This window comes from Rhineura floridana, chromosome 7 (genome assembly GCF_030035675.1).
Source record: "Rhineura floridana isolate rRhiFlo1 chromosome 7, rRhiFlo1.hap2, whole genome shotgun sequence".
NCBI lineage: Eukaryota > Metazoa > Chordata > Lepidosauria > Squamata > Rhineuridae > Rhineura > Rhineura floridana.
Genome location: NC_084486.1, coordinates 62009866 through 62033043, shown reverse-complemented (window position 1 = coordinate 62033043; position 23178 = coordinate 62009866). Strand labels below are relative to the sequence as shown.

At 40.6% G+C, this 23178-nt stretch overlaps 2 protein-coding genes across 2 annotated transcripts in view; one reads left to right on the top strand and one right to left on the bottom strand.

Annotated features, from left to right (window-relative positions):
- Window positions 1-5655: 5655 nt before the first annotated feature.
- EEF1AKMT2 (EEF1A lysine methyltransferase 2) lies at window positions 5656-18740 on the bottom strand. Its single transcript, XM_061635716.1, has 6 exons — window positions 18238-18740; window positions 15612-15677; window positions 14944-15058; window positions 12938-13045; window positions 10273-10489; window positions 5656-8194 (listed from the first exon to the last, which is right to left on the bottom strand). Exons 1-6 carry the CDS (start codon window positions 18288-18290, stop codon window positions 8097-8099), a joined length of 657 nt encoding a protein of 218 aa, XP_061491700.1. The 5' UTR covers window positions 18291-18740; the 3' UTR covers window positions 5656-8096.
- Window positions 18515-23178, top strand: part of ABRAXAS2 (abraxas 2, BRISC complex subunit) — a 33405-nt gene continuing 28741 nt past the window's right edge. Inside the window, exon 1 of the mRNA XM_061635714.1 lies at window positions 18515-18974. Coding sequence (XP_061491698.1) covers window positions 18903-18974 — 72 coding nt within the window. The 5' untranslated portion in view covers window positions 18515-18902. The remainder of the gene's footprint in view (window positions 18975-23178) is intronic.

Here is a 23178-nt window from a genome sequence, read left to right as displayed (position 1 = left end):
AAGTTAAATTAGATGGGATTCTAAATAAACATAATTGGATTGTAGCCTTATGCTGTAATCCTATTCCCACTTTGCTGCGAGCAATCCCCATTGAACTCAGTGGATCTTACTTCTGAGTAGGCATGTATAGGACTGTGTTGTTGGTATTCTAAGTCCAAGTTTTAACTGGAGCACCAGCATCAGGCAAAATTAAAGTATTTTTCAAATAACAAAATTAAGCGGCGGAAATCCAGCCTGCCATTTGTTAACCTGTAGCTTAGCTAGCAGCTGGTAGTTAGTAGATAAGCAATCCAAACTCTTCTCTCCTGCTGGTGGGGCTGAGTGGAGCAGCGGAGTCACCATTGCATCTTTAGCCCTGCCAGTCACAGCAGCCATGACAGAAGGTGAGGGGTAGGACAATTGAGCCCAATGAGAGGCTGTAGCACAGTGGCAGAAAGATTGGCTCAGTCCCACCCTCTGTTGGACTTAATTGGATGATGCAAGTGTTTTGAGATTTTTCATGTAAGGCACAAGCCATATACAGTAGAGCCCCGCTTTACAGCGCTTTGCTAATACAGCGGTCTCAATTAGACGCAATTAGACTAAAGCCCCACTCATATGGCATTGTTCTGCTTTTACGGTGGTTTTCGGGCATCGCACGCCATTCTATTCAATGAGTTCCGCTTTACAGATGTTTTCACTTTACAGCGGGGGTCCGGAACGTAACCCGCCGTATGAGTGGGGCCCTGCTGTACTTCTTGATTGCTTTCTCGCTATTTTTGGCCATCAAAAGCTTTGTTTATTTTAATCCACTCAGATCTAGGTGACCTTAATGGGCTACATTAATCAAATTTTCTTGCAGAGATGCTGGCACTACCAACAGGTTCTCAAAACCCACTTGTTGAGAAGGGACAATTCACTTGCTGCTTGTCTATAGTGTTGCAGGTGTTCAGGTATTTTATTCTTGCATGATCATCTTTTGGTTGTATAAGATTTAGGATTAGTAAACATTTGTGTCAGCACTCAAGGTTGCTTTCCAGTCTGAAGGCGTAATCTTACTTTGGGCGATTTGTATATTTATGTAATGACCAACCATTCATCCTTATCTTCTTCTACAGCCTCTTGGCTTGATATCAGATGACAGGATAAGCAACCCGCAATACTATTCTGAATACCAAGGGTATCAGCAAAACTTTAGAAAAATCAGAAATCATATGGGTTCTCTGTTACAGATTCTTAGTCACTGCAATATAGGTCCCATACAAACAGAAGTTCTGTTGTGATTCCTTTGTATCTCAGGATAGCAATGAAACATAAATGAAATATCCATTAATGGCAATAGGAGCATCCCCATATTCTTTCGGGTGAGTATCAGAAACTTGCAGGACTTGAAAATAAAACTTTGCAGAGCAGAGATAAATGGTGTAACTATTGTAACTTTAAGAACTGGTCCCTGAAGATGCTAAAATTGGAAATTAGGGATGGAATGATCTGTCAGTTTCACTTTCCTCAGTTTCTTATTTTTCTAATTTTAATTTCAGTTATCTACATTTCTGCAGCAATTTGCAATATTTTAAAAAAGAAACATCATGACAATTCTTCAGCATTTTAGTGCAAATTTCTCCAAATAATTTTGTATGGTTTTAACAAATGTACACATTTTTGCAGGCAATTTATCCTAATATAATGCATTTTTGTGTGTTATTTTCACCATTATATTCATTTTGTGCACACTTTCCCCTAATACATGCATTTTTGTAAACACTGCTTCGTTAGACAACTGCATCACAAAATTTGGATAGGTGCAGATTTCGAAGAATGGCTGTGTTTTAAGTTCTCCTATTTTATTTATTTATTTATTATTTAATTTGTATCCCGCCCTTCCTCCCAGCAGGAGTCCAGGGTGGCAAACAAAGCTCTAAAAACACTTTAAAACATCATAAAAACAGATCTTAAAATACATTAAAACAAAACAGTGTTAAAAACATTAAAAAAAACTTTAAAAAAGGGTTACAAACATTATTAAAAAACATATTGTTTTGGAAAGTGTAAATTTGATAGATTCTGCTTTAAATGCAAACTGAATTGAATTTCTTTCCCATCCCTAGTGAAAATGCTCTACTTTGTTCACTTTCCTTTTGACAGAGCACCTGTCTAACATAGTCTTCCAGTCATTGTCATCCTGTATTTTCCCTGTGGTTCTTCCATCTTTTCTCAGACCACAGAAAGTCCATCTTCTTTCAGAACAATGGAAGAGCAGTGCACTGTCCACACGTGTAGATAACATTAGCACTACTCTTCTATCTTTTCCAAAGGGTTGTGTTTTGATATTGGCTGTGACATATCAGGCAAGTGAACCTATTACAGCTCAGGTCACCATCATAATCTTTGCAATGAGAGCTGTTTTATGACCCATTGATTTTAATCTATAATTAGCGCTAAAATACTTTTCTGACTATATTTTTTAAATGAAAGACAGTTACAGTGCTATAACACCAAAAGAACTGTGTTATATTAAAAATAAACTTAAAAGAAAAACTTTCTAGTTGCTAAATTGGCTAAGGCTGGAAAGTTTTTTAAAACTTTTTTTAAAATTAGCATTATTGTGTTTGTGGTGTTTCATCACTACAATACGGACTTAACATGATGGCATTATGATGCTATAGTGCTATGCCTGCCTTTATTCTAATTAAAATATTGAGTAAAATAATAATTATAAATGGGATCATAAAATGGAATCCACCACAAAGTTTATTGTAAATGTGTGCTGAGCTTTAAATTGCCCCTTCCACAGCAGCTATGTCATTACCACCAGTGTAGATAGAACCTAGATAGATAGATAGATAGATAGATAGATAGATATGGCAAATGCAATGCTCCTAACTGTATGGAAAATCAATTGCAATTCTGCTTATAGCTTACAAGGAAGAGCAATAACTGGGTTAAACCAGGAACTACCCATCTGGAAGCAGCCTCAGTTTACTTTTTTCCCCTTTCCCCCCTTCATTTTTCCTTTTATGTTGTGTCTTCTAGATTGCAAGGCTGGGGACAGGACTATAAGCTTCTCTTTAAGCTTCAAATAAATAATGTATGGGCAAGCTAAACCTGCGAACAGCTGCAATTTGTGGCCATTTTCACCTGACAATATAGGAAAGCATGGTGGAGTCCTGTTACTCAAAATTCCTTTAGGAAGTGTACTGCTCCTCATCCTTAGTTGAAAGGGTGTCCATAAGTCTGGACAACAGACTTACAGACTTTGGCAGTTTCCGGTTTCTTTGCACTTACTGCAAGTGACTTACCAAGGCAATTTTTAAAATCAGCTTTCTAGGTGTGGGGTAATATTGGTAGCTGTTCCTAATTTTTGCCAGCATGCCTCAAGACAGTAGAAAATCAGGTTTTTTTCCCCTTCTTTTGAGATGAGTTAGATTGAATCAACTGTACTTCTGAAGCTTGGGAAACTTGTGGTACTGAAGGAAATGACAGTGAGTGACATTTTCACCTCCTAAATGTCTATAGCGTTGGTCAAAGCAAGTTTCCTCCTCCCCTAGATTCTCTGTTTGCTTCCTTGTTTTCAGTAGCTACTGACTGCTTCTTTTATCTCACACCACAACCCTAGTTAACCTCTTCTAGAGTCTCCTGCCAAGGACAGGCGTTACAAGGCTGCTGTTCCTGGCCCCTGACCCTTATCTCAGTTATTTATTTATTACATTTATATCCCACCCTTCCTCCCAGTAGGAGCCCAGGGCTACCACACCAAGAACTTCACATTTACCAAGAACTTCACTGTTCACAGTCGTCTTTCTGGTGTTCTCTTCCCCCTTTTTTCCTACTCTAAATTTAAACAAGAAAAATTCAGCACCATCCCATCCCAATCTCTGCATAGATAATCCATCAGGCTGTCTAAGGCATACTCTGTGCTGAAAAACAGGGCTAAAACTTCACTGGAATGGATAATGTCTCATCCAAGAGATCTTGGAGTTGCCCAGGAAGCAAATATTTCTAACCACCCAATAGTTATTTCAATTATCTAGAGCCAGGGGGAGCTTTTCAAGAGCTGCCATACAGCTGCCTCCTTAGGGGCAGCTGGGGCCATCTCTTCTCATAGGAGGCATTTACTCTCCCTGGCACAGCTTGTCAAGCTCCAGTCAAGCTCCGCCCAGTGGAAGAGGGTGCTTGGGAATGATTGTGTCAGCCACCTAACTTGCCTGCACATTCCACAGAGTGACCAAAGCTTCAACAGGAATACCAGTATTATTAACTGGAAACTCCCAAATGTACCACAAGAATCCATTACATTCCTGCATCAAACCACCTAATCGGTCTACCACTTGATCTTACCGTGCAAGGGTGTTAATAAAAGATCCTCCACCATCAAAGCACCATCCCCTTGACCTGTCCTATCACAAAACCAAGCCAAACGTATGTCCTGCCACATATGTTGGACCAATGACATGGTAGGACTGGCAAACCAACCATGAAGATCTCAGCAGCGGCGTCACTAGCGTGAGTGCGGGGGAGGGGGGTGCGGACCTCTGGCGCGCGCCCTCCCAGGTGCATGGACGGGGTGGCTGGTCTTGTGTGCACGTGCGTGTGCGCGCGTGCGCATGCACGCACTCACCACGCGCTCCAGGCTGGTGGCGGAAGGCTCGTCCCGGCTTCACCGCCAGCGAGCGGGCACCTACTGTCGGTCTCGCCCGCCCGCCTCCGAGGAGGAGTTGGCTGCGCTGACCCGGAGCACTTCTCAGCTCCTTTGCCGGCCAACGGCGTGGGGCGGGGCGGCTCTGGGTGTCACCCCCCTCAGGATGTCACCCGGGTGCGGACCCCCGGTAGTGATGCCCCTGGATCTCAGTTGCCCCTACAAAGTAGCCTCAGCTTGGATGCTAGGGGCCTGGGCTAGAAACTCTGCAACTGAATTATACTGTAAATCATTTGGAAGTACAATGTCCTGCTATGGAAGTAGTTCTTTGTTGCAAGCTGTATTGGAGGGCTTTGCCTGGAAAGACAGCATACAAATAAATCTACCTCTATCAACTCAGGCAGGGAGATAATTAGGCTACAGGAACAGTAAACACCAGAATTCCTAATCTGTCCCTAGTGTCCATTACTAGGTACAAGCAGTCAAAACTGAACAGACTGGAAGCCTGGCAATTATATCCCTGTAGACAACAGCAACCATCACTGGCCCTTGACACTTTTCATTGGCCTTTGATACTTAGGTGGACATCACTAGAAAAAAAATTAACTCTACCCAGGTGTCTACAATGCAAGCCAAGTTTCACCCCTCATCCATGATCAATTAAAATCATGAATAACAGCTTCTAATAAAAAATCTCATGAAAGTACTACAATTCACAATATTTTTCATGTTTTTAAAACTTACATGCAGAATTACCATCTTTCTATAGAGAATGAGTAAAACGGGCAGAAAAATCCATTCCCGCCCTCCACTTATTTGGGATAAAAGTTTCTGACTCTGGATTCTTCTCTGTGCCAGGATCTAGTGATGTACTCAAGCATATCTGCTTTATAGAACTGCCCCTTTTAAGTTAAAATGCAAGCTTGTGGTTAGCCCTTAGTAGCATGTTCAACTGAGTAGTTAAGGCAAGGCAGCACAAACCACTGTTTGATTTAGAGATTTATTTACTGATCAACAACTAGATTCATTCTGTTAGTTTTTCCAATAGTAGGACGGACAATTTATTCAGATTAAAGATTTGGGAACTGGTGGCAAGGAGGTTTAAGGATCCTATGAAAGAAAGTTGCCAGTGATGCAGCAGACGTGTTTGTTGATTTGTGGCATGTCAACATGAGAAAAGCTGTTTCAATGTCTCTTCCTTTCCACCCACTCTCCCCACAAAAAAAGTGGGATTACACCCGTTTGTTGACAAATTTCTTCCATCTATAGAGTATGAACAGGGCAGTGTTGATACCAAGTTGGTGACAGTACTTTGGAACACTGGCCAAAACAAAATAATCAGTAAACAATAAGGGAACTTTCTTTGAAAAAGCCATAGCACTGCTTCTGTGGGTGAACATCAACATAAAAATAATTAGGTCCAATCCTAATAATTGTACCTAACCTGCAAAAGCATTCAAGATAATCCTTACGTACAAATAGCTCCCACAAAGCTGCTGAGATCGGTGCCATACTTTCCACAATTGGGGAATGCCTGTGCTCTCTTAAATTTTCATCTCACATGCTCAACTTGGGGGGGGGGCTATATTCTTCAGACACTATTTTCCAGACATTTGTCTGAGGGCCAAAACAACTTTATCCTCCCTCACACATAATTAGGTTCTATAATAAAGTTGACATTACTGCATATTAAAGGATTTACTAGTATGGAGTACACATATGCTCAGATGGTATGAACTCAACAGCCAGAGGTGGAGATTGCTGGAGAAACAAATCTCAAGAAGCAAGGTCGGAACAATTCTTTGCTGTTCTTAAATATTCATGAAAAATGAGAAAATGTATATGAAGTGTTAACTTATTTTTCCTACAAGTTAACTGTTCTAAACACATTTGATAGAGAGAACATAGACCAGATAAATGTGACTGGGCTAGTTAGCCAGGAAGGATTATCCAAATGTACTGTGGAAACTTTTTTATTTTACTTTGATAAATTGACCCCAGAAATTGGAAGGTATAGGAAAGAGGTAGGAGAGAAGAAAGACATGATAAGCTGCTATCAACTTCCCTTAATGCAGTCTTCCCCAACTGAGATGCCCTCCGGATGTTTTGGACTATTATCCCTGACCATTGGCTGTGCTGACTGGGGCTGATGGGAGTTGTGGTTCAAAACAACTAGAGGATACCAGATTGGAGAATGCAGCTTTAATTATTCCACAATCCATCTATCCCAGCTGAATTTAAAATTTCCCCTAAATTACCACTCATAGAAGTGAAATTGCTTTTCTGTAGAAATGTGACAGCCTGCCAGTTAGAACTTCTTGGATGTCTAAAATGCCATATTTACTGCTATTTGAAAATGTATTTACATGTTTAGATTTGGGGGAGTGGGGATGGCTGTATTCCCTCAAGGCAGCTGTTATTATCATAATCTCCAGAAACATGAAATAATGAACAGGTGGCACATTATGAATATGATCCTTGCACAGTTTTCAGGGTTGGATAAATATACTCATCCTTGATTTTATGTAATTAAAAATCTGTACTGTGTAATTTCCTAAAGAAGCAGATTTTCAGTATTGATCCCTTTGTTAAAAACAAATTTCCTATTCAGTTGGCAGATATAACAATCAGTAACTCTCCATGTTTATTTTTTTTTACGATACTCAGAGCTGTACAAACTAATGATGACATGCTAAAGTAAGAGGGAGCGCTTGAAAGGAAGCAGTTCCAAACTTTCAGTACAAAAGTAGAATGATCATACTAGTCCATCTGCAATTTATTACCAGCATGGATTAGAGGCAATGTTCAACTAAGACTAAATCAGTTGCACTAAGATTGCAATCCAAACCGCACGTATTTGGGAGTAAGTCCCATAGAATTCAATAAGAATTACTTCTGAGTTGACATAGTTAAGATGTTGCTGTTAGTTCTCTTTGAAATAAAGGTATTTAACTTGGTTATTTTCACACTGAAATCAATGGGACCAAAATTCAGCTTTAGATCTAATCCATTGTATAAAAACTGCAGATTCAAAAATTCTCAAATCTTGTATTCCCATTCCTATATCTAAACATGCACACACATTTTCAAATACTAATGAGACACTTGTCACCCAAGAGTTTTTTACATTCGTCACTTTTCTAAAGAAGTTATTCCATTTTTGCCTTTTAACAGTAACATCACTAAACATCACAGAAGTTTATTTCACATGATTCATACACTCAACTTTAATTCTGAACTGACCACCATTTAACATATATATCACATTTCAAATGAAAAAAGTTGCCATAATTTTTAAAAAAAATAAAAGTGTAAGATGTTTTTCTTCAGGTACATTCACCACATAACAGCAGCTCTGCTGCATCAGTCCGGCATTTTGTTCCCAAACAGGCCTCCCAAAGAGGCCAACCAGATGCCATTGGGAAGTCAAAATTGTCAGTGCAATTTAGAATTCAATCTTCCATCACCAGAATAGGAAACTTTATTCTTTCTGTTGGAAAACCAAAGCAGTTACACTGCTTCCAGATTTTCCTCCAAAGCAGAATGTTGGTGTTGGCAATTCCTCCAGAAGAAGAAACCCTGATAGATACAAGTAAAATGCTTTTGTTAGGCAGAAATCAAGTTATAGCCTTACTGAATAACTACTTAAACACTGATATTAATTCAAAATGGAGCACAGACAAGTCAGAAAACTCTAGCTTTTTAATGGCTTGTTGATTTTATATTGCTGACTAACACTGCCAAGGTTAGTCTATACAAACTACAGACACACCACAGGCTGCTATCATGCCAGTAATTCCAAACCACCACCACTCCCAAAACAGTGGACATCAATAATTACTCTTGGAATCAAAAAACGGTTTTGGGACCAGAAAACAGAGTCTATTTAGCTTCTGTACATTTGTTTACTTTATCTGCAAGAACACCACCTCACTTATTGACCTGCCTGCATTTCAAGATCTGCAGATGAGGTCCTTCTGGTGGTCCTATGCAGCATGGTGTGAGGGCCCAGTAAAGGGGTCCCCATCCTCACTGGTGCGTATGTGAACCTTTCTTCCCAATGAGGTGTATCTGGCTTCATCTCTTTATATCTTTAGGTGGCTACTCAAGATGCTTCTTGTTTTGGAGGAGGAGAGATTGATGCTGCTATTAAAGGTAAAGGTATCCCCACACTTATAGTGCGAGTCGTTTCCGACTCTTAGGGTGACGTCTTGCGACGTTTACTAGGCAGACCGTATATATGGGGTGGGATTGTCAGTTCCTTCCCCAGCCTTTCTTTACCCCCCAGCATATGCCGGGTACTCATTTTACCAACTACGGATGGATGGAAGGCTGAATGGACCTTGACCCCTTTTACCGGAGATTCGACTTCCTCCTTCCGTTGGAATCGAACTCCGGCTGTGTTACCGCCGCTTACCACTCTGCACCACAGTCATTTTGTGATTGTGTGTTTTGATGGATTTTATATATTCTTATTTACTTGTTTTTATTGTAAACAGCCCTGTGGCCTGTGCAAGGAGCAGTATATAAGTAATCTAAATAAAATCTTAACTTTTTGTCATAAATAAAGCTTTTTTTCTTTATTACCCAAGTGGGTAAAAATATTGAGAAAAGTGATATGTAATGGAGAGGAAATTAAGGAAAGGGGAGCCAAGGAGAATAAAAATGTATGTCAGTGATCTACCTCAGGTTAGTAGGACATGCATATGAATGTCAAATATTCAAGCAGAAACTTAGGTGGATTTTTTGTGACAGAGGCAGATTTTTTTTTTGCAACCAAAAAATAATAAAACATTATTCTTTGTCAGAAATCCACCCTCCTCAGCAATGTTTGTCTTGTCTGTGGAGAATTCTTGGTCTAGTATTCTTGAGTTTTAAGCTTATAAATGTGTGGTAGCATCTAGAGACGTGACAGTTCAGCATGACAGAAAACATTACATGCAGACAGAGCTTTTCTTGCTCTTTTAAATCACAGCAGTTTCCATTGCTCAAAAGGCATGCCAGAGTTCAATTTTAAAAGCAGCTTGTCTTTTTAGCATTATGGAAAGAGCTCTGGTGAAAATGGCAGACAAAGCCAGTATACGGATCATGAACACAATGTTTACAAAATAAGTAATTCAGTTGGGCTAAGTACCATGCTCACAGCAAACCAGTAATATAACTGGGCTCCAAAAAAGCTAAATACACAGTGCTTGATCTTACAAAAGGTTATAAGCTTTATCTTCACACTATTTGAGCTGCCCAAACTAGTCTTTTGACAGAACTAGCTAAGAAACATTAAAAAAGAAAACCAAGTGCTAAGAGCCTTCATTGAATGTTACAACTTCAATATGCCCTTTCAGGCATGGAGCTTCATTTCCCCATCTTCATAAGAATTCATACACAACTGAACATAGTAAGTATTAGCACAAGAACAACTTTGCAATCGTTGTAGCTATGTAAATAGAGCCTCATCTTATGCAGAGCCTAATGCTGCTTAAGTCAGGACCCAAAGATCTCTCATTAGTGCCTCAATATGTGAAGCTCAAAGACAGGCATGACTCAAACACAAGTATGCACTTTTACCATTGCAAAATCAAGCATTTCTGACATATGGAAGACACTAAAAGCACAGTAACATATTGAGCTAAATATGAAATTCCAAGCCAAGCACATACTTTCTCTGAACTCTTTGAGCAGCTCCCCTTTGGTCCAGTTGCAAGACGTTATAAGTAAAAAGCCTCCAGGTCTCAATACTCTGTGTAGGGATTTCACATATTGCTTCCTTTTTTCTGCCACATTGTCTGGGTTCAGACAGATGGCGTCAAAAGTCCCTTTATCAATGCAAATCTGAAAACCTGATAATCCATCTGATGGATTTAAAATATCTTCAACCTGTAGAAAGTAATTATAGTTGTTAAACATAAGCTGTTTACCTACTTAAAAGACCTTTTAGTGCAATCATTACTTAATATTTTCCTGTCAGGTCTACTATGCCTATATGTTCCTAGGATCATAGAAAATAAAAAGTGCAGAACACTATCCTTTAAGCAGGCATTTAGGGATATTTTATTAATTTTATTTATTTAGATATTTCTGTATCACTGTGATGGGCTACTAGGGCTCACTGGTCCTGGGCTGGTACTTGGCTCCTTAAGTAGGCCCCCTCCACACCACACCAAAACCCCAGCAATGACTCCTGAGGAGACCTCATTTGACACTGCCTAGACTGTGGGAGAAGAAGGTGGGGCACTCTACCTCAACTGCCTGATCATAGAGAAGGAACCCAGCTATTGTGTTTTAGGCAGAAGGAAGTGAGAGGAGGCAGGGACAATATAAAAGACCTCAGAGAGAGGGAAGCCCTGTGGAGAGACAGAGCAAGCTGGATTTCTGGTAGAGTGAGAGAAAGGTGGTCTTTGCTTTCTTCATCAGGCTGGTCACTGTAGCCAGAGCAGTAACACCCATAGCTCACCCTTACCTAGACCCCTGTCCCCAGGGAGGCATAGGAGCCCTTGACTTAAGTTTGCAAAGGGTAATGGGCACTGAGACAGAAGACTCCAGACTGTGTTGGGGAAGATGCTCCTCTGAAACAATGAAGCAACCCTGGGAAGGAAAGGTCTGCTAGAGGATGTGGAGCTAGAGAGAAGGGAGGCCTTCAACAGAGAATGTGAAGTAACGTTACTCTAATAAAATAAAACTGGAGCTACAGCTGAATACATGTCAGTCTGTGTATTTATTTTGACCTCCTTGCCAGGCAAGCCCCAAGGAAGGTATGGAGCAGAGCCCCTGTGATATGCCCCTTCCCTAGGGGTATGGGACAATCCATCATCAATCAAGCCCACAGAGCAGTTTACACAACTTTGTTCTTAAAAAACCCAGTAAAATAATACAGATCAAAAAACAGTACAAAACCAATATAGCACAGCATAAAATCAATATAAAACCCCGTAAGGTGAAAGCACTAATGTCAGGATATAAAATGCAGTAAGACATACAGTTAAAAGGCCCTAGAGAATAAAATCATCTTCATCTAGCACTGAAAAGATAGCAAATAATGTTGTATTTTTATATTGTTGTAACCTCTCCTGGGACCTCATAGTCAGCGGTGGCTTGGGTGGGGATAAACTGGACAACTGCCTGTCGCCCGACACTTTAAACTCCCCCTAATCTTGTATGAAATCCTACCTGCCTTCTTTATAGTCGGTCAGTCTGAGTCTGCCTTGTCTTTAACTCTTTAGCATTGCAGGTAAGCCAGTCCCTCCCCTACAAAAGCACAGTCAGAGTGCCTTTTCCTGTGTGAGCCTGGCCCATAAACATCAGCAGTACACTTATTCTTTGGCCAGCAACTGTCCTTATGCCTTTTTTCCTACATATACCCAGTTGCCCAGTTTACTTAGGACATCAGGAGGCATCAGACAGTTTGTTTACTAAGAGGGTAAAGGAGAAGATATTCACAATTCCACAGGTACTGGTTCTAATGAAATCTCAGTAGAGTGGAGAAAATATTGTCCTGCAGCCTTTACCACTGGCTCTGACTAGAAGCTGAAGAAGAAGAGGGAGGTGGCATTAGAAGATAACTCAGGTGTTGCAGAAGATCTGCTTAAGGCAGAGAAAAGGTCAGAGCTCCCACCCACCCCAACTCCCAGATGCAAACTTTCTCGCCCAAAGAAATCTTCAGGCTGCAATCCTATACACACTTGCTTGAGAGTGAATCCCACTGAATATAGTAGGACTTACTTCTGAGTAAATCTCAGTGAGCATCAGAGCTGAGAAAGGATTAAGAAGAGTCCTGCTGGATAGAACCGAAGGTTCATTTAGTTCAGCACCCATTTCCAATAGTGGCCAGCCAGATACTTATGGGAAGGCTATAAGCAATATGTAAAAGCAACAGCTGCTCTGATGTTTGCCCCACCTTCAGCATTTAGTATTCCGTTGAAAAGCCTGCCTCTGAACTTGGAGGTTCCATTTAGCTATCATAGACCTACCCTTAATAAATGTGTTCAATCCCATATTAAAGCCATCTAAATAAGTTAGTGCCCATCACAACATCTTGTGGCAAAATATAAACAAATTGTACATTGTGTAAAGAAACACACAAGGAATGTTTTGAATCTGCCACCCATCAGTTTTAGGGGTGTGTGTTAGCCTTACGAGAAAGGGGAAAAATATCTCTATCCTCTCTTGCACCACACCACTCCTAATTTTATAAACACCCACCGTGTCCACTGCTCATTCATTTTTTCTAAGCGAAGTAACTCCAAATGTTTAGCCTTTTCCTCCTGTTCTCTTGATCGTTTTGGTTGCCCTTTCTCTGCACCTCCGTCCCATCCCATGAAGGCTTACCTGTAACTTAACATGAGGCAGCCCTTCTTTTTCCATTATATTTTTTGAAAGTTGCACTGCAGACACAGAGTAGTCAACTCCTGTAAGATTGGTATAACCGGATTTGGCCTAAAGAGAGGAAAAGAAAAGTCCATTAAGTGCTAAGCATATTCCTTTGGCTTAGCAATTGGCTTCTATAGCATTTCTTCAGAATAAATCTATGCAATGCTGAAACATATGGATGCCAGCAAACTATGCCAAATTATATAAGAAAACAGAACAAATATCCTGCACTTGTGCTTCGGAGATGCTGAACTATTGCACATCTTTTGCAACAAGCAAGAGAGGTATTACAATATCTCCAGTGCACATGCAAGACCTTTGTTTTATTTTTCTGCTATAACTTGGTATCCTTTGTAGCATCCTTATGTTTCAGTCTTGCATAGTCACAGCTAATTTAGATTATGACTTTTCACAGTGATCTATTGTGAACTCAAATGTTGAGAAAGTACTTTGTTTCCAAACTGAAAAAGGAATCAAGTTTTAGTCATACACTACACCTTAAGAGCTTTCCTAACATTTTTCCCCACTTTCATTCCAGAGGACCCATGAAAAAATCAGATTCCGTTCCATTTTTATGTTGACAGAATTGTTAAAAGCTAATTCAATGCATTAAATGCAAGGCCTAAAACAACCTAAAATCTACAAGGCACTTAACATAGCTTGATTTGAGTGTCCAATACCTGCTCTTGCATTCCATCTGACTAAATGCAAATTCCATCTATGGCTCCAACTTTTTTTTACAAAATGTTTTTTTCTCCCTTCCCCCTTGTTTTGTTTATTATCTAGCCTGATGAAAATTCCAGAGAACTCAAAAGCTTTCTCACTCTTTTGTAACATTTGGCTGACCTAATAAAGGTCCTGGAATTTTAACTAGTATAGTAGCTTGAAATTATGCAAATATAAAAACTAATTTGAGCTGATATTTAGGACAGCTAAAGTTGCCTGGGCTGCTTAAGGAAGCATGTCTGAAAGACTGCAATGACTATTTCAACATATTTGACAGAATTTGGACACTTTCCATTGGCTAGTACGAGCTGTAATCCCTACTGTTACATTAGGGCACTATTGCAGCAACATATTTATGGATTTCATAAAATAGCTTAGATCAGAGTGCTTTCAAAGACAGCAGTGACATAGAAGTGGTTATGTGAACAAGATTCATTTTTCACATTTCTAGTGCAAAATGACTTTTTCTTGGATAACTTTACCAGCAGAGAGATTCACAGATACAGTAGTAGACATTGGGGCAAGTCATACATCTCACTATGAGAGAAGATGTGAAACTTCACACATGCACACACAATACGAACATTCTGGCAGACCTATTCTGAGAGGCCTTTGGAGCATAACTGGAGTGATGCCATTTATATAAAGTAATTATTGTATGTTGTATTATAGTTCTACTTTTGTTTTTAATGCTGTATTTTTCAGAGCTTGGAAAAGTTACTTTTTTAAACTACAGCTCCCATCAGCCCCAGCCAGCATGGCCACTGGATTGGGCTGATGGGAGTTGTAGTTCAAAAAAGTAACTTTTCCAAGCTCTGATTTTTCTTGTTAGCTGCCTCATGAGAGGAAATGCAGGGTATAAGAATAAGAAATATAATAATTCAATGTAACATATGAAACCAATTTTAGCTACTCCAATTAAAGAGCAGCTCTGGGTTGATTTTTTAAATGTTTCTCTTGATAATATTTGGATGTTTAATGCTCCTCTTGACTGTAACAAACATCTAGACAAGGATTTTTATACAACTGAACTATGACAAGGCTGATTCTCTCGATCACAATGAAGATTCAAAATGAATTCAAATACTATGATAATGTACATGGGGATGGACCAGTGCGGTGTTAAATTAAGGGGTTATTTTATATTTTAATTAATGTTATAGCCAGTGCTCATCTCTTACTTGCTCTGTCCCTAGCTTTAGATTTTGCATCAAAAACACCCATTTTATTATACCAACCAATTCAACCAGTAAAACACCATTTCCTGTTCCAATGTCAAGCACAGAGCTGTCCAGGGGCATCTTTTGCTTTTTTAGCCATCTAATTAAACGAGTCATGCTTTCTTCACCAAACCTAATCAGAAACAGAGGTTCAGGTAACTAACACCATTAGGCTACACAAAACAAAGGCAGACAAACTGTCAATCTCATGCAATGCATGCATTTCATGATGGCATCAATCTGCAAGATCATACTTCAAGTTTATTTAGCTTAATTTTTTATGTGAATGGATGGAAGGTTTGTCTGAAACCTTTTGGGTTAACATTACGGAAGATAAGTTTTTTAAAAAAACATTTTCTATAGAAACACAGGCAGCAGTGCAATTCTGCTTATACCACTTATTTTTGACAAACTTCAGGGATATGAACAATTGGCCTCTACCAAGCATGCTATAGCCAGCAATTCATTTCTCAGATAAAAACAGGTGCCAGATGATAATTAGCTATTTTAATTTGCAACAGGTTTAGGCTAGACAAAACCTGGCATTTTTCATGAAAACCGTATCACCAGTACTCTAACCAAAACAGCAAATGTAGAATTTTATTTTATTGCCTGCACTCTTAGAAAAAAAATAATGTAAAGACATTTATTGAAGCATGTTATAGCATGTCATTATTGATACTTGCCAGATTTCACCAGCAGTACCATTTTCTTTAAAATTTTGCAGATCACGTTCATATGCTGTGTCCCAACTACAGAGGGAGAAATGAACATGGAAGTTAACATTGCAATGGCTTTGCATCTTTTTATCCAACTGTGAAGACTAACTATATATCCAGCTGTGAGAAGAATGGGCTACCCTGTTACCGTCATTTCCCATAATCCCATCTACAGATGATCCAAAACTCAAGTTAGTCCCAGTGAGACTGTAGTCTATGCAAACTAACATAGGTGTAAGCCCCACTGAACATAGTAGGACTTCCTTACAAGTAAACATGCATGGGAGCGTGCTGCATGTTTAATTTTTTTTTGGGGGGGGGGGAACAAATATACCATATCTTACCATTAAGATGTTTTCAAACCTTAAAAATAGCTTCCTCAGACTGGGTACCAGGTGAGGAACGCTGCAGAGACCATTCTAAAGTAGAGACATCACTGTGTAAAAGCTTTTTCTCAGGCTTAATCACCACCCACCTGATCTCTGAAGATGGAGCACACAGAGAAGGTCTGGTGATAATCTTAAAATGCTGGCAGGTTCGTAAGGGAACCAGTGATTGCAAACTGTATATGACTTGACTGTAAGCTGCATATAACTTTAAAGTACTTCTAAAGCTAGCACTCTGAACTGTGCCCAGGAACAGACAGGAAGCTAGTAAAGCTATTTTATAACTAGTAATGTGTGTTCCAATTGACCAGTTCCAGTATGTAATATCATTGCCATTTAGTTGGCATTAAGGGAGATGCCAAATACCCCACCCCCCAGCAAGAGACAAGTCCAGCAACAGGAAATTAGGAATACATGTATAATTCATCCTTCTTTCTCTTTACATGCAAGCCACACTACATGCTTTCAAAACGAGCAACACAGAAAAAGGGCAGTGCCTATACAGAAGTAAAGTCCATTGACTTCAGTGGGAATTATTCCCAGATAAATGTGTACAGTATAGGATTGCAGCCTAACAGCACAATCCTAGCCATGCCTAAATTCTTGCCTAAGTGAATTTAATAAGACTTCTCCAAGATAAGTGGGGTTAGGCTTGCAGCCAAAGTGCTTTAGTGGGATGTAGGAAGTGGCCTGGGAGAAGGCAAGTATATTTTCACTCCTCTGAGAAGCCAGATATGCATTTCCCAAACAGTGTAGACTAGCCACAGCTCAGAACTGCATGCACAAACAATCTGAGATATTATGGTTGCCACCCTGGCATTTTAAAATTAAATAACTTAAAGCATTTTTAACCATCTGGTCAGTTTCTCTTTTTAGCTCAGCCTTAACGCTAAGCAATTCTGTGTAGAGAGTAAGCAAATTAACATTTGCAAATCAAAGAAGCAGCACTCCTCTGGAGAAGCTTAAGAGCATAAGAAGAGTCCTGCTAGATAAGGCTAAATAAAGGCCCAGCTAGTCCAGCAACTTCTCACAGCAGTCAACCAGATGTCTATAGGAAGCCTGCTAACAGGACATGACTGCAATAGGATTCTTCTCACTTACGAGTCCTAGCAACAGGAATTCAGAGGCATCATTTCTAACATGAAAGATACCACTGCTCAAGGCTGACTACTACCAACACAACTTACCTAGAACCCTCTCATCCTAATCCTAGATGTATGAGGTATATCTGTTACTTGTTTGTTAAAGAAATAAATTCTGCATATCCTTAGGTGCCCTTATTACATCACATATTCCTGATTAATAATATTCTAAGACTAACAAAAGGTATACACTTTTATTAACTTAATGAATAGATTTACCTAAAACTTTCATTACACACACAAGTGCTTGTTATGGGGTTGATTATTAAAAAGCATGCTGCTATGGCATTGGCCACACAGACAATAGTGACCCACTCTACTTTATACCAGATTGTATTTAACAGAAACTTAACCTTCACCTTTTTCATCCAATTTGTATCCAAAGCTGAGAGATATATTTTGCTTTTTGGAATGCAATCATTGTCCAAAGAACCATATACAATTTAGATCAATATGCCTTTTTAAATACCGTTCTTCCTCAATACTGGCAAGAGTTTAACTCGTTCAGGTTTCTGTTTTGTTTTCTGAAACCACATAGCTGAAGACTGTAACAGAGAATATTCTATATACTCCCCATTCCCAAATAAACAAAGTTTTAAGAAAAGTAATGATTGGAGGGAAGGGGAAAGATTCTAACAAAGAGCAGTTGTTTGTTTTGTTTATGAAATTGTTATTTGCACATTCTTATTAAAAGTAACAGGAAGGAATCTGTGACAAGACATTAGGATACACAGTACAGTTTCACCACATCAGATGGCTAATTCAACCTATCCAACATCAGATGACCAATTCAACCAATCCAGACCCCTTAGATCCTGCTCAAATTAAGCCCCGGGCAGCTGTATAAATCCTAGAAGCGAGATTAATATTGAGACTAGGACACAGTGCATCGAATCCAGACTTAGTTGAATTTAGGTCCTCTGAAGTCAATGAGACAAGTTAGTCATGATGACTGAAGTCCAATAAACTTCAATGGGAACCGAGTTCAACTAACTCGAACAGGATCCAGCTAACTGTCAAAAGGCAGGTGAAGCTTCCAGTGGCGGCCCCACACGGCGCACTCACTGCTCTTTGGTGCCCAGAACCGAAGGTTCGAATTCTTCCTCCCTTTCGTCCATCGCCTAACAGCGACGAGTCCGAGCAAGAAACTCGACAGGCCGGCAAAGGGTACTGTAATTACAAGAAGCAGAGTCGCCGTATCAGCCCGGTTTTTGCCTCTTAGGCCACTGGAGGACCTTTTCTGCCCTACTCCTTTGACCTCTTCCTGTGGGATGGAAACCAGCAGCTGTTTCCGAGTCTACATTGCAGTGACAGAAAGAAAAGAGGCGGGGGGTCAGGAAAACATTTTCCCGCCCCCATTACGTCATCCCTCCTCTAACCGAGCTCTGGAAAAGAGGAAGTGGGTTAACACCCATTAGAACCAAGAGAAGATTTTTTATTGACGGGCGGTGGAAGAGCTGGCTGCGGTTATGAGAAATAAAAGAAGGCTACGCTTCAAATCTTGACATATTCAGTCCAAATCTCTAAAAGTGTGAGTTTTCAATTGGCAGCATTGCACTGTCAGGCTTCGAGTGCTCCTGCGAGCCTCTCCCCTCAGCCCCATGGGCTTTAATTAGTTCGTTGGGAACTACGTTTCCCAGGAGGCCTCGCGGCTCTTCCCGGAAACCGGGGCGTGAGCCGGGAAGGTTCAGGTGCGGTGGCTTGTGGGATCGTCGTCGGTGGGCTTCATCATGGCGGCTTCCATTTCAGGCTACACGTTCAGTTCCGTCTGTTACTACAGCGCCAATAGCAGCGCCGACCATGTAAGTGATTCAAGTCATCTTCATTCGTTCTTGGGGGCTTGTGAGGCGAGATTTCTCCCCCACTTGGGACAGGGGGACAGAACTTGCAAGAGGAAATGGGCATGAGGGGGAAAGGGGAAGGCAGCAATAGGAACCGGAATGGGCTAAAAGGGGCCGCAGGTGAGTAGTTGTCGCGGGAAGTACGATGGAACGAGGGGAAGAAAAGTAGGAAGTGATGGCACGACAAGCAGCTTGAAGGGAGGATAGCAGTGTGAGGGTAGGGAGAGGCAAAAATGTGTTGAGAATATGGAACAGTTGAGTTGATAACGAAGCCGCCTGTGGAGCCCCATACAGCCTTTCCTTATCTGGTGCCCTGGTCATAGTATCTTTGTACTATCTCCAAAGCTAGCCTCCATATGTTGGCAGACGAATAAAACCAGTATCTTTGTTTAAAGTTTTCCTTAGATGCCATGTATCTATAGAACCTATTTTGTTTAGGAACAAAATAGGAGCATAAGAAGCTGCCTATGAAGACAGTTCGGAAACTGCAGCTTGTGCAGAATGCAGCGGCCAGACTGCTCACGGGGACCAGACGGTTCGACCACATAACACCGATTCTGGCCTGCTTGCACTGGCTGCCTATTTGTTTCCGGGCCCGGTTCAAAGTGCTGGTTTTGACCTACAAAGCCTTACATGGCAGAGGGCCACAATACCTGTTGGAATGCCTTCCCCGTTACAAACCTGCCCGTACACTACGCTCATCATCAAAGACCCTCCTCCGAGTTCCTACTTATAGGGAAGCTCGGAGGGTGGCAACGCGGAAAAAGGCTTTTTCTGTGGTGGCCCCCGAACTGGGGAACGATCTCCCAGAGGAGATACGCCTGGCGCCAACGTTACTATCTTTCCGGCGCCAGGTTAAAACTTTTCTCTTCACCCAGGCTTTTTAACATGTTTGTATGCGCTGATATTGTTTTTAATTTTTTAACATTTTAAACTTTTAATGTGTTTATATTGCTATACGTTTATTGTATTTTTGATGTTTCTTGTCTTGTGAACCGCCCAGAGAGCTTCGGCTATGGGGCGGTCTATAAGTTTAATGAAATAAATAAATAAATAAATAAATTGAGTCAGGCCACTGGTCCATCTTGCTCAGTATTGTCTACTACACTGAGTGGTTGCTGCCAGGGCTGTGGAGTCGGAGTTGTGGATTCAGAGTCGGAAGCAATTTTGGGTGCAGTTGGAGTCGGTAGAAATGTACCGACTCCAGCTTCAAAATAAAAACTTTCATAGGAATTTAGGAAAGTTTTCTTGTTCAGAAATTTTAATCAAATAAATATATTTTATGTTCTATCAATCTAGCCTGATGATTCACGTGGTAGTGATGAAATGCCTTGTGCTTTCATTTTAGTACAGTAAATTTGTTATTACTAGTTAATATACATTTGCCATTTACGAAGGAGTCAGTAGAAGTCCTTCCCAGACCTACCTGGAGATGCCAGGGATTGAACCTAGGGCCATTGACATGCCATGTAGATGCTGTATCACTGAGCTATGGTTGTAGAGATGAGGGAAGCAGTAAAATAAAAACAGAAATCAAGACTAAAGTAACAAAAAATCAGCTGTGTGATTTATAGTGACTGTGTTCAGCCATGACTTGGGAGTTTCAAGAGCAAGCTCCAGTGTTAGGATGTCAAAAGAATAGGAGGTAATTTGTGAAGTGAAACAAAACAATTCTGTGGAAAAAATGTTTCATTAGGTTTTTAATATTAATGATTGAATGCTAATTGCAAATGCAATATTATTCAAGATAGTTTTAGAGTTTTTAGGTTTGTTCACTACACATAAGTAAAATATGCCAAATTACATCACTCTCTATGGCATCAGAAATTTTTTGATGCAAACTGAAAATTAGCCTACGCAAATTACTCTAATTTTCCTATTCAGAATATCTGAGAAAACCCACATCACTGGTTTTGTAGGTGAGAGCTCTCCCAGCATGAGCAAAGTGTGATAAGGTCTAGATGAGAGTTGTAAGTAAGAAAGGTTTCAGATGAGAAGCAAAACTACTCACCAGTTGGAGAGGGTTTGGATCCTCCCTTCAGAAATAATACTAGGTGACTGCAATAAGACCTACTTTCTGGATACTTGCAGGTGGTTTTTATTTGTGTACTTTATTGCTTATGCATTTTATCAGCACACTTTTTAATACTGATTCTATGAAGCGTTTATTGTTGAACATGCTTTAATTCTCCATTGTTTTAATATGTGTGTGTGATGTAGTGGTTAGAGCATTGGACTGAAACCTGGGAGATTATGGTTCAAATCACTTGGAAAGGAGCCCTTTAAAAGAAGTTTTTTTGGGCGGAGTGAAATGTGGCAGTGGGTGATGGATGGTCAGACAATAGAATGGTTGGCTGGTATTTCTTTTCCTTCTCCCAGCCAAAGTGACCAGAGTTGTCTTGCCAGCCTACCATCAGGATTTGTGGTGCTATTGTTCAATGCTAGGTAAGTTCCCCATAAGATTCTAATTGTCCATGTCTTGATCTTGGCTAAGGCTGCTGACCTGGCTTGTATCATTGCAACTTGGATGGTTGGGGGGGGGATATAATTTTTTTAGCTTTATCATTCTGAGTTTTAGCACAACTTCGGCATAGGCCTCATAGTCAGACAGGAGGTTTTGGCCACAGAACTCCCATCTCCTTGTCTGGTCAAGTCTAGGTTTTGAGTATACTTGAGATCCTATCATACCGCTGCAGAACAGTCTCTGTATATGAGCTGATGGGGATAGTCTTTGATGTGGTATTGAGGATTTGCAGGCTTTTGGTTCTGACAGATTCATGGTGAGGTTTATTTTGAGCAGCTCTGGACTTCTTGGTTACCATTACAACCATGGGGCTTTTGCATGTCATCAGCCCAACCCAAGCTACGAGTTGCAGACTGGATCTCATTATGTGATCTAGGCAGGTAAATCGATTTGGAAATGTGGAATTTCATTTGCTCCCTTGCCTTAGTTCGATAATTTCTTGATGTTTTGGGGCCTTCCCTCAGAGGTGGTGAACAGATTATTCCTGAAGGTTGATTAATCTGGATGAATTCCTGAGAGCCTTTCAGGAATTTTCAGTTGGAATGGCTGGTGAAATGGAAATGAACTGCCTTCAAGGCCCAAGGTCACCCAGTGAGCTTCATGGCTGTGTGGGGATTCGAACCCTGGTCTCCCAGGTCATAGTCCAACACTCTACCCACTACACCACATTGGCTCTCTGGAATAGCTGATACTCCTGTCCAAACTTTAGTCTCCTTGTGAGATATAGTAATGGTTTGGGCAGTTGGCATTACTGCTCCTAAATACTTTGTTCCATTAATCATTGGCTCCTTGGCTGACTGGGGAGCTGGGAAAAATGAAGCAGGTAGGAAGGTGGCTTGACCTCAAGTTGCAGAAGACTCTAATACAACAACACAGGACTCTATTTTTTGACTAACTGTGACAGTGATGACAGCAAAATATTTCCCCACCACTGTTGAGTATGCGTGCTGTGGACTAAAATATTTTTTCTGGGCCCATAATCTTCTTCAGCTCCATCCATAATTGTGATAATTGTGAAACCCACAGAGGTCCAGTGTGATGTATTTGCTTTGAGATCACTTGTATCTGCCTCAACCTGGATGCCAGTTCTGCAGGGTGGCCTGTGTCAGAGCAGCATCCAGTCTTACTTTGCTTGGAATTTCAGTTGTTAAGATCCAAGGATGTGGACAAGGTGCTTGAAGGGATTCTTTTTGCTTAGCTTTTGTCCCTCGTGGCTTATAATGTCTAGCAGGAAAGGAATGACTGGTTGGATCCAGGTGCTGATAAAGCCTCCATGTGAGAGTGGATGGGTTCAGCCACCTTGAAAGAAATGGTTATGAGAGGACTCGTAAATAACCCCACTTTGAACCATCACTTTAACTACTGGCCAGTCACAGATGATTGCTTTTTGAGGAAATGATGACCATGCAGATCTAGCCTCACTGGTTTGCTGGATTGATTTCAGTCTGGTTTTAGCAATGGAACAGTCTTCCATGCTATGATGGATGGCATTAATGCTTGGAAAAGGACAGAGTGCACTTGACAGGTTTCAGTGCTGTTTGGTCATGGTATCCTTCTGGATTGACTTAGATGTGGTTGGGGGTGCTGTACTAAAGTGGTTCCATCCTTATCTGAACAATTGATTTTTAAAGGTGGTGATGG

Bases quoted from the DNA above. Each gene is read 5' to 3' on its own strand.
- EEF1AKMT2 (XM_061635716.1), bottom strand. From the start codon at position 18,290: ATGGACGAAAGGGAGGAAGAATTCGAACCTTCGGTTCTGGGCACCAAA. The intron at 15,678-18,237 runs GTGAGTGCGCCG...CTCCCTCTGTAG, and splicing joins GTTCTGGGCACCAAAGAGCA to TTGGGACACAGCATATGAAC. The intron at 10,490-12,937 runs GTAAGCCTTCAT...TACTTTCTACAG, and splicing joins TGCCTCATGTTAAGTTACAG to GTTGAAGATATTTTAAATCC.